Raw genomic sequence first — 12,689 nt, forward strand, 5'->3', positions numbered from 1 at the left:
AAAAGAAAAAGAAAAAGAAAAAGTGGATCAGTATATCATAAAGGAATTGGAAAACAGAAGGAAAAACCTAAAGTCATCTCTCAGTTCTCCAACACCTTGATCAGTTCATCATGTGGAGTTTCACAATGCTTTTGTTGTTTCTTCTTCTGCCACGCTAATCATCATAACTATTCCCTTGCAGGCCAAAAAAAGGCTTAGTTCAAGATGTCATGCCCAGTTTTAGAAAATAAGTAAAATCTACTGGTTTAGAAAAGAAATATGCAAGTGTTATTCACACATAATTATACCATAAATTTGTATATAGGTATGTTTGCTTATGTCTGTTTTGGATCATGGCATTTGTTTAAGATAATGGGATTTTAAAAATGAAAACTTTTAAATTACTGAACTTAGCTCTGTCAGATGAGTTCTGCCAAGAATCACTCTTGTAGCTGGCAGACCCTGTTCAGCCATGTATTATTTTAAACTGCCAAAGTAATCATATATAAAAGCAATTCTGGGTTTTGTTTGGTTTTATTTTTATTATTTTTTCCTAATTTTGATGAGTCGTTAAGGGATTATGAGTCAAGCATGTTATGGACTCTTGCTTCAAATACTTAAATTTTCCAAAGAGCAAAATGGATGCTTCAGTGGGCTATATAGTAGTATGATTGCCTCAATTTTCTTGAAGTAAATATTATTTACTGCATCACAGTCTAGGTTACAGTCTTAAATTCATGTCCTTTATTTTAGGATGTGAAACTTTGACATGTGGACAATAAGAACGCCTAATATGTAGAAGCTCTCTCAAAGAGGTTTCTTATTAGCTAGCAATTCAACACAATGATTCTTTACACTTTAAAAGCCCTTTACTCTGCCTCTACTCCAAATGCTGTAAGTTTATAAACCAAGATGTCTACAAAATGGTGATGGTAAAAAGGAAAAAAAAAAAAGTTAGCAATGCAGATGTTCTCTGAAATTTTATCTGTTTCCTTTTATCTAGTTTTTAAAACCAGCCCCATTTTCCTAATTTAGGAAGGGGGCAAAAAGGTCCATGAGATACATTAGTAAAAATGTCTTGCTTAAATTCATGTAAGCAGATAGAACATATCTACTCAAGAAAAATATGATTCTTCTTAAATAGTTAGGCACAAAAATTACTAAAATCATTCCTCATGCCTCATCTGATTTTAATAGAAGCATATATCAGCACTGGTCACTTTGATAATGAGCTTCTACTATGAGCTTAAACACCAGAATACCGCTAGTAATCTGAAAGCAACACTGTAGACTTTATCTCACCTTATTTCTTAAATGGTCCTGCCTAAATATTTACTCTTTCTATCATAATAAAATTATCTCCCTCTACCCTCCAAGTAATAGTGTGAGCATGAATCACATACATTCATCATGTGGAATTCAGATATTAGACTTGCCTTCCTGCTTCAGTCTCTCCATCTTAGTTCCTTAGATAACAAATGCTACATCAGGTTTCATAATTATAACTTCTGATGAAAACAATGTATCTGAGGGTGAAAAACAAATCAAAAAATTTAGAACACCTGTACTGCCATCTTTTGTTGTACAGAGTTCCCTTTATACCCAGTTGCAAGCAGAATAACTCCACATAATATTAAGTCTGTTACTTGGAAGTATATCCATGGATACCCACCAATGACTTGGTCTTACAGGTTACAAGACTGTTACTGGTGACCAAATGCATGCTGCTTGTTTTTGCCACCATAAATAAAACTGATGAAAATGTTAACCTTAAAAATGCAATAAGTCACAAAATATTTATTGGGAAGAGGGGGTGCAAAATACTGGGAAATATATGCATTATATAAAAGCAAGTGCACTGACCCAGTATTCAGTAATTAAATTTATATTTAACGAGACTTATGACAGTGTGTATCTATTCATTGCAACACACTTTAGATATAATGGATATATGCAGATTTTATCGTCTAGATTAAGTGATCATGAATACAGACGTTTAAAATATGAAATTATGTCCTTTGATACATCATAATTTCATTTTTTAAATTTATATCATATGCAACGTAAAAATGTGGAGTCATAAAATATTTTCTCAAATTACTTTCTGCTTTGCATCTCTAAGTTTTAAAAATGAAACAGTTGGGAGCACAATTCATATACCTATAAACCAAAGAAGGGTACAGTTTTAAATAATTATGTCAAGAAATGACAACTGTACTCTTTGTAGAAGCAGAGATGAATAATTACAAAGCTGGGACATAATTAAGCAATTTTGACTGTCGTATTCTTGAGCTGTCTTTCTGATGTGAAATGCTGTCATGCCCAGAAACACACTTCACACTGGACAGGCATCTTCCACTTTGATCTACACTTGTGCCAGTGAAATGAGGTCATGATCTGGTCATTAAAACAAGGCTTCCTCATCTGGTTCAATGCCTCTTATCCAGCCAGACTTATCCAACCCTTATTAAAAGCAGGCATGATACAATGTTCAATATTTTGACAAAAGAAAACATAAACATCACAGAATAATGAAGTTCAGCTCACTTATACAGTGAGAAGGAACACTGCATTGTAACATTGTAACATGTTTTCTAATAAATGACTGTATCTTTCCATAAGACAGTCATATCACAAACAGATGCATTTTCAACAAAGGATGAAATGAAGCAAAGCACAAGAAAGTGCAGTGTTCTGTTAAAAAAAAAAAAAATCAGGAAAAATGAAAGTAAAAAATTTATACAAAATAAAATATTTATGACTTAGTGATGACTGGTGATTGCTAGATACTTTTGCATTTGAGTAAACACAAGCTACTCAGATGGAAATTTCTTGCTTTTATTCTCATTTTGTGTATTTTTTTCTTGGTGGGGTGTTTTGCTCTCCCAAGTATTTTATGTCAAGACTAAAATGAAAACAACTCCCCACATCACAGCCTCTTTAGATCATCAGTCTGCCTTTTATGCTGAATAAGCCATACCGTCTCCTGTTTATCATAATGGGGGGAAAAATCCCTTTTAGTTTGGGTTTTTATCTGAAAAAGTAGGTCTGATAGGTTCACTGTTGTTGCTACATCTGGCAGAAGATTTTCATGTGGCATCTGCCAACATAAAAACTAATCACTCCATCTCCTTTCCTGGCAAGCATAGGCTGACACAGTGGCTCCTACCTCAGGTGAAAGGAAAAAAAATGATTATTTGGAAGTTCACTGTGATCAAGGTCCTATATCCCTAGGTCAACTGACTAAGAAGTTTTTCTGATGACCAAATACTGAGTTTTTCTGATCACCAATACTGGATGCGCTGCAATCTTTCTCTCAGTTTTGATCAAAGTGTAACCTCTAACTAGTTTCAGAATGCTTAAAATGTATCAGCACTACCTGTCTGCTAGATCTGCCTGAAGCTGGTCGAAAATCTCAGCAACTATATGGGAGGGGAATTGATGAACGGAAAACACAAGATCCAGGAAATTTGAAGGCTAAAGAATAAAAACCCATTATGTATTCAATGTATAACATATGACAGAATTTGAAAGCATAGATATTGTGCACATCATCTTTGCGGTATATGGAGGAATTCTGCTTGTTATGGTCTTTGAGTACAGCTGTCAATAGCTGTATACATACACATCTGCATCTGAAAACGTATGCAGAGAGGACTCTATGAGTGTTTTCAAACATATAGAGTTTGCATGCAGATGTACTACAAGCATGAATATCCTAGGAAACAAGCACAAATTCAAAACAATTTGGAGAGCTTTATAATACATGTTCTGCATTTCTGTAATATGTATATAATATTATATGATGAGGGTAATTTTGTAGTAAGAAGCATTAATTCATGCCATGAAAGTCATTTTCAACGATTTTACCATCAGTAATTTGTACTGAACCATTTATAAATAAGAAAAAAAGCCAACTCTTTAGGAAGGCAATAACAATGGTAAATTGGAGGCTTCTGCAAATGTGCTGAAATAAATGTATGGTTTATCATAAGACATAGTGAGTAAATAATTCAAAACTATACAAAAGGTTCAATTGTAGATATAAAAGATAAACATGTTATCCCTAAATTTGTGAGGTAATTTATCCTTAGCTATTGACTTAAAAAGAGGTTTCATCCAGAAAAGTAGCTTTAAATTTGAGAGACACTTTTTTCTTCTCTTGTAGTATTAAGTTGATTACAATTCACAGAGTAGGCCTTAAATGAAAAATCAAATTGTTAGCAAAATTAAATAAACACTTCACCAGATCTAAAATCTGATAAGAAGAATTGTAAAAGAAGATGACATATGTGTGCTATACCTAACACAATTCAGCTTTTGCATTTGGCCAGAGTCAGAGATGGTTTGCTGTGAGTAAGGTATACAAAACAGCTTAGAATAAATTATTTCATTTATTACATATATGAAACTGAAATAACTAAAGGCAGTGGTAAACAACATATTGAAGCAATGCTTGTATCAGAACTCTTAACATTTTAGTAGTTATAAATGAATTAGTCTGAAAAAATTTGTAATGCACTGCAATTGTACTCATGATAATACATTTATCCAGCAACACTGTTATGTTACCAAACAGTGCATTTCCATAACTGCTTATTATTCAGCATTATTGGAAATCTGCAATAAATTATTGATGGTATATTTTAGAGAACAAAACAGCAAACAGAAAGCAAGTAGATTGAAAACTTGGGTGGAGTTTTAAGAAAGATCTGCAGCACTAAAGGACTCTAAACTCAGATTGCTGTTACTGTATATTGATCAACAATGGAAAAAGAAGGCGAAGTGGAGAATTCACATTTGTCTTCTGATTGCTTCAGCACTGTGCCCAGAGTTTATGCAAGTGGTATTAAACACTCAGATTACTGAAACTGTCTCCCTGATGTTGTCAATGCTTATTAGCAAGATACCACATTCAGTAACATCATACAAAATCAGAATCAACTGGTCCACTAAAAGCCAGTAAACACCATAGGTGTGTGCTCTGCAATAGACATTTGAGTTTAACATACAAGGCAGGGGACAGTTTGTCAGAAAAATTGCATTCTTTCACAAAAAGTACATCACACAGGTTACACATCCTTGGACAGGGTAAAACTATTCTTTTAAGCTCGGTGACACATATTAGTTACTTTGTTATATGAAACAGAGGTTAAAAGCAGAAATTTGATAACAAAGCCACATCCCAGTAAACAGATGTAACTGTAAATTTTTATATTAAAACACAGAAAAATGACTAAGGCTTTCGTCTCTCACCTAACCACATGTGTCAATCCTTACATTTGAAAGGTTTCACCTGTTACTTTAGCAAGAGACACAGCCAGGCTTTTGGAGTTATTTTAAAATGGTGTAAATGAATCATATTACTGTTACTACTTCCATTTACTCTCCTACCTTAGCATCCTTGGGCTTAACCACTTTCATGAAGGCGCCTCTTACCAAGGCTTCCTCTCTCTCCCTCCTGGTTACTTTCCGAGTATCAAGAAATTTCAGGTTCGTCAATTTATGCAGGACAAAATATCTGACAGATGTCAAAATGCACAGAGTTAAAATCCAGTAATAAAAAAAGACATACTCACAGACTAAATGACTAAAATTAACAGCAATAAACAACAGCCTTTATTTCCTCTCTCTGTTCACCTTTTTCATGCAATATATTTTCAGTAAAAAGTTATAATACTTACTTTACTCTCTCAAATGAAGCTTGTTGTAAACTGCCCAAAAAAATTTAATACTGGGTGGATCAAGCACAGTTATCACCATGGACATGTATGCTCTCCATAGATTTTGGTGAGCATATCAAGAAATAGGAAATTGTTTTGAACTGCCTGTTTGGGAAAAGGAATTTTGAGTGATATGAAAGATTCCATCTCACATTGCAGGGGAAAACCAATCTGAGAAATGGGAAACTGCCTGCTATCTTCTCTGAAAGAGTTCTTAGAAAACATTCTTTTGCCAACACTTCCGATTTTTTTTATATATTCCTAAAAACACAGTAATCATCAACAGTAGAGACACGTGAACAGCAAATCAGGGAGGGGTATAATTTGTCTTCTACCATACGTACTAAACCACCATCCTTTGTCCTGAAAGGACTGTATGTCAGTGTTCAAAACTCTTAACATTAAAAGACAGAATTTGTAAAGAAAAAGCATGGAGCGTTATTCTGGGTCTCTTCATTCCAGGCCTACATTTTGACAAAGTCATAATTTGGAAGGAGGATTCCAATTTCATCCTGCCAGAGAGACAAGGTGTCCTTATGGCATATAGATCCCAGCTCAGGATTAAGTGCAGAAGCACAGAGGGAGAGACTATTTATAGGAAACATATTTTAAGAATTCAAAGTTCGTATTAGGATTCATCAGAACTATATTCTATTTATCATTTTTACTCAAAAGACAGCAGCTTTTTAGCTTCAGAGAAATACTATTAGCTCCTCACTTGCAGAGGGAGAGAACACGGCAGACCAAACACAAAGTAAGGCACAACCATGGCAAATCCAAATATCTAACCACCTCAAGTACATGTAATTTGCATTTAGTCAACCAAATGTGAAGCAACCACCACAAAGTGAGGGAAGTGTCAGACTTTTCCTGGCAGGGGGTAGAAAGGTGATTGATAATGTTCCCCTTGCCTAGCTGTTTGCATAAAACTCCAGTCAGTCAGAGAGCTCCTAATCATACCAATCCCTTCTGGCAATGGGAGGAAGAAATCAAAGTAGTACAAAACTGCATAACATTTTGAAAGAGAATAACACACACAAAAAAAATTGTTTTAAAAGGTAAAAGTTTATCTCATAATAATGTTGTCAAGAACAGATAAACATGTGAAAAAGACTGTAACGCTCCCCTTTCTAAAACCAAGCAAAATTTAACAGTGCAAATAAACCTTTCCATCAAGTACACCATTCCTCTGAGGCAACAGCTTCATAAATTGTTAACAAGTGAACAGAAAATGCTCAGTTCTTACATGTGAATCCTCAATCTATGGCTTTCAATTATATTAGCAGAAGAAAAAGAGAGTCACTTTACTAAACAGAACATCTCCTAAGACCATTTTTTAGACAACAGTTACAGATCTGAGACAGACACGTTCTCAGACTCATTCCAGCTTTCCTGGCTGCCCTTCCAGTCCTCCCTGGCATTTTGCTGGCCCTTATCTTTCAGTGGAGGAGAACCTATCCATCTTGCATTACTGGCAGAAAAGCTCTGATGACAACAGATTCTTTCAAATGAAGACATGCACAGAAAGAAACAATATGTCAAGAGTGAAGAAGAGTGAAGCTAAAAATGAGTAAAGACACCCACTAAGTGTAGGGTGAGAAAAGATGAATATTCAGGTGAAGAAAACATCAGTATTAGAAAATCAGCAAATGTTTAATGATGGAATGAAATATGCCATTGAAAAGCAGGCTGCAACAAAAATGACAACAGATTAAGACAGCACTGTCATCTATGCTGACTTTGGATCACAGCCCTAATGTCAGTCTCTCAATCATTTCAAAAGAGCTTAAAATTATAATAGCATTCCTTGATACAAATGTATTTTTGTATTTTTAAGCCATACTGATTGCATTTCAAAAAACAGAATTAGCACTAGTACTTGTCAATTCCAGAAACAAAACCAAAAACCCTACCCACACAAACCAAACAGCAAACTACACAAGTCACAGGTTTGGGGTTGATTTTTTTTTTAAACTTGCACTTCTTAAGGAAGCAAAGGTTATCCCACTAGTAGAAGGAAGGTACATTAGTAATTAATTATTTTAAAAGGTGATTAAAAATACACTCCCATTTATTCATATTCCTTTTACTAAATATGGAATAAAAAGTTTCTATGTGATTTGAAAATAATATGATACATTTTTACTAAAAGGTTGAAGAAAAACAGTGAGCTTCACAGATATATTTTAGCTAGAAATATGAAGACGCAGTTTTAATCTAAATGTAACATAAGTTTGCCATAATAAAATACTGGAAAGGGTTACCAAAGCCTGGGAATGAACACTCTACAATATCAATTCAACCCTTGTAAATTTAATCCAGGGTTATTTGTTGCCCAAAATCTCTTTAGTGTGATGTATGACTTAGTTACTAAGGTTATCACAGTAGTATCCTAAAGTTGCATAGTACATAAAACATTTCAGTTAACAATGTAGGGAGGTTAACTCCCACAGATAACCTACTATCAGAGGGTTAGACCAGATGACATGCCTCTGTCAGCTTTCAGGAGCTATTGATGGTTCAATCAGTTTGTTTTGAAGGTAAAGTACAACAAAAGGGCACTAAACTTATTCAAACTGTCAACAGGGACTATGGAACGTTGCTTGCAGGTAAGTAATTTTGGGTGTTTTAAGACTATTATCAAACACCAATGGCTGCAGAAAAAGACAGCTACTAATAACACAGAAAGCAGCCATCATAAAATACTTTGTGGCAGGTACTGAGACCCATAAATTTTGTGACACATTGTACCTGTTTTACACTTATAAAACACTAGTTAAAAGAATACTGTTTAAGGAAGAAAGATTCATCTAAATTTTACATTATAAGTTTAGAAGTTGGAGGGGTAGGGTCTTCCTGTTCCCTCTTTTTTTCTTAATAGTTTTGAAATTTAACACTGCTCCATGTGTTCTGAGACTGTTGTTATCAGCTTTTAAAATCTTCGCAGTGGTGTGAAAAAAGGTTAATATCTTCAGTGATGAGGATAAAAGTGAGTTTCAGAGAAAGAAAAATAAAAATCAGGTAGACCAGAAAGGTGCTTAGAAATCATTGCCTGTAAACTGATCTTCTAATTCATAACGGATTAAAGAAATTAATTATGTAAGTAAGTAAAGTTGCACCTTCTTTTGTTCAGAATCATCTCTCCCACCTTGATTCCCAGTGCCAAGAGGCCAATGAAAATAAGCTCATAACAAATATTCATCACACACGAAAAGGAACTCTCAGAGATGTAAAAAGATCAGAGAATATCATATTTCTTGTTATTTCCATCTTAGTTAAGTGAAAATGACAATAAAGCTTAACAACTCATTTACCAGTTTACTAAGTGCTGCATGTGATAAGCAGGTGAAGTAAAAGAAAATGTGTGTTCCTTAAAGGATCACATGGAAGAAAAGAAAAAATCTATTTGAAACATTTACAAGAAATTTGTCAGTCCTGATCCAAAACACAGAGGTGCAAATAACTTCCAAATCAACCATTTATTTTTGTTAAATAGATCCTGTAAAATTTCAGTCTGATCTATGTCTTTTTTCAGTAGCCATTTAGGTTCCAACATAAAAATTGCTTCAGTTTTAATGAGCTTTGGTAGTCTACCTCTAGCTACTATCAATCAGTTCTAGAAAAATTTCATTCTAGAGCTATGAACATCATAACTACAACAAAAAAAACCCCAGTGAGTCACATAATATCATAACATCTAAGGGTCTCAATTAACTCATCACCTCCCTTTGAAAAGCAGATAAGTTGTTGAACATGGTTAGCCTTCTGAAACTACGGGCCACATTATAGGAAAATTTCTAAAGTGGTAAAAAATTACTTGGGAAATGAACTGTTTGGGTTCTTTTCTTCTTCTTCTTCTTCTGCTACAAGAAAAATATAATATATTTGTATATGCTAACATTTCAGAAAAAAATAACTATTCCACTGAACCTTTAATGAAACACTATGGTAAGAACTAGAATCTGCATAGTCTTTCAGTTTGTATTTTTATTACCAAAAGCTGGAATATAAAACTGTACTATACACATCAATATTTAAATTTTAAAAACTAAATTAATCTGGAGTGAAAAATTGAGAAATATTTGGCCAGAAGAATGCAGAAATATCTAGCTCTTCCTGTATCATAACACCAACATGCTCTTTGTTTCAGAAAGTGTTTACTTTCATTTTTCTATTTTCTGTGCTATTATATTTCCTTTCCTTGACAACCATAGAACATAAAAATAATATACTTATTTCAAACTTTGAAGGGCTGATTATGCTCTCAGTTACATTACTGTAAACTAGAAAAAAATAAATAACCTAAAGTTGGCAAAGTTAGATCAGTTTTCAAAAGGGAGAGACAAAAACAAAAATCAGAAGGATTGAACAAACATGTTTATAACAGTGAGTGAGATTGATTATCTTCTGTAACTGTTTCTTCTGCCCCCTCCAAAAGGTTTACCCCCACCAAACAGCATATAGCTGGCTACAGAATTCTCACTTGTAATGAAAAAACTTCTTTAATACACAGATAAGGAAGACAGGTCATAAACTTAAACCAGCACCTTCCAGAAGTGAGGGCACGATGTTGGCATAAGGTACGTTACAGGATCATGTAAGACCCTGTGCAGCCTTGGCACTGTTTGGTGACGATCATATAATTCTGAGGGACTCATAAGTCACTCAGAAATCCAGATCACCTCCTAATATTTTAATATCTTCTCCTTTTCTTCAGTGTAGCAAACAACTCTATGAATTAGAAAAATATCTCTCTATTTGTGTAACAATAATTAGAGTTACGTCTAAACTTACTGTGTTAGTATGGACAAATTGGCTACTACGGACTTCAATTTACTGGCTGAATAAAAACATCAGAATTGTTCTTGCTCATGAACCCTCACAGTGGATAGTCTCAGACAGAAGTTGTGTGGTCATTTGATGTCTATCACATATAGATTTTTTCCTACCAGGTACCAGTGAAATGACAAGACTTCAGACAAATAGTGAAGCAACACAGATTCATAGATTATACAGATGTAAGGGAATATCCTAATCATCTAATTAAGTACATGAAAAACATGTACAGAACTAGCAGAGACTTCAATCCCTCCTGCTAAAAGAGAGCCTCAACAGTAATTCACTGGTATTGATCAGGTATATTAGCATTATTTTCATTACTGAGCAAGGACTTCTAGTCTCCTATTGCTTCCTGAGTATGTATGTATATCACCATCCAAATTCAATAACAAGACTATTTAAAATAGAAAAGTTCTGTATCGATTTTTAAAATAAACAATAAAACAAAACCACAATAAAACAAAAGAAAACTGCAAGAACACTGAAAATGCTAAGTATTTCTAAGTATTTATGAGAAACACCGTTTCTCACAATCAAAACTGTTGGATAAGAATAGTTGATTTAGCTTGAAAAGTTAATCCGTACAAAATGCATGCACTTCCTTTCAAGCTGTTATATCTTAAGAGGCCTTCATAAGGTTATCATCATTTGCTCCCCCTGCCGAAGATAGCATATCTAGTACATGTACTTTTAAGCTAATTTAAAATAAACTCAGGCATTTGTTTCCACTTGCCCTTGTTTCCATGTCAACAGCATTTAATGAATGCATCATTCCAGGAATTGTCAATAAGGAGTAAAGAGGAATGACCAAGCACTGAAAACTTCACACATGGCATGAATTCTTCACAATCATATCGCTTTAATGAAAATAGGTGAGGTCACCTGCAGCATTCACAACTGCTTTGTAATACATTCTGACCCAGATGATTTTTCACAGTTCAGTAACACCACGTTTGAAGTTTTCACTGCAAACAATACACCCACAGGACTGACCAAGTGAGTACAACAGAAGCAACCAGCAATTACTGTGTTGACTTCTGTTACTTTGATCTCCAGGTCATGACCTTTGTTTTCACGCAATCTTCAAAGCAGAGATTGTAGAGTAGGTTATTTCAGAGGACACACTGTTTTGCAAGCTATTTTTCTGTGATCCTTGCTTCCTATTTGAGCCAAAAGCTTTTAAAATTTTTCTATCACCATTACATTTCAGTTATTCTACTTTCCCTTGCCCTCACCACCAAGATATGCTTTTACAAAATATTAACGCCCAAATACAGAAAGCTTAAAAAAATAAGATAAAAACTAAGAACTTACAGTTATTTTTTTAATAGAAAGAAACTAAAGCCGTTTTACAGTGATGTAAAAAAATAGTAAGTTTTTAAATTTAACCAAACAAGTTTGCTCATAAAAATACCACAGAAGGGAACTTTCCATTTTCTTTTCCTGTCCAAGCAAAAATTCCAGTAACATAGAAATGTTTTCACCAATTTGTTCTCCTAGAAATTTAAAAGGTAAGGAGAAGTAGCAGGGATGGGTGAAAAAAGCTTTTCTTTTTCCCTAAAAAATTTCCCATTCAAAAGTCATATAAGAAAACCCCAAAACCTACTTTGAGAAAAAATCACAATAATGTTTTACTATAAAAGGTACTGTTAATGAAAGAATAGGGAAAAGGTTTAGTAATTAAATTATAGAAATGGTACACCAATGGATTACTTGAGGAACCAGACTGGAATTTCTTGACAAAAAGCATAGTTTTCTATATTTTCTAAGTATTTATGATAAAACCTAATTATTTTTAATATATGCAATATTACTTTTAACCTCTGTTGCTAAGATCAGTATGAACAACTGGACCCTAAGTTTTTTTAAAAAAATATTTTCCACGTTTCTTTACGATTGAGATTTTGAGGGGTTTACAGATCTTTTCAGTTTGTTGCATTGAGAAGATTAAGCAAAGCTTTGATTTCTTGCACCTTTCTCTTTCTGGTTGAGGAATTAAATAGCCTGAACTCTAATTGAACTCAGTAGGAACAAAATTAAAGCTCTATGAAAAATGAAGCTGTGGTTCTAATGGTCACTGCAAAAATTTACAAAAAGAAGTTCCCATTCAGAACAAAACAAAGCCAGTTGAAGTTATGGTAGAGCACA

General features: G+C 34.0%; 1 protein-coding gene across 3 annotated transcripts in view; it reads right to left on the reverse strand.

Annotated features, from left to right (window-relative positions):
- Positions 1-12,689, reverse strand: part of LRMDA (leucine rich melanocyte differentiation associated) — a 643,108-nt gene that overhangs the window by 269,063 nt on the left and 361,356 nt on the right. For all 3 annotated transcript variants that reach the window (XM_027649410.1, XM_027649409.1, XM_027649411.1), the window contains exon 5: positions 5,374-5,500. In XM_027649410.1, the coding sequence (XP_027505211.1) occupies positions 5,374-5,500 (127 nt within the window). The remainder of the gene's footprint in view (positions 1-5,373; positions 5,501-12,689) is intronic.

Source organism: Corapipo altera, unplaced genomic scaffold (genome assembly GCF_003945725.1).
Source record: "Corapipo altera isolate COAL_440 unplaced genomic scaffold, ASM394572v1 53, whole genome shotgun sequence".
Lineage (NCBI taxonomy): Eukaryota > Metazoa > Chordata > Aves > Passeriformes > Pipridae > Corapipo > Corapipo altera.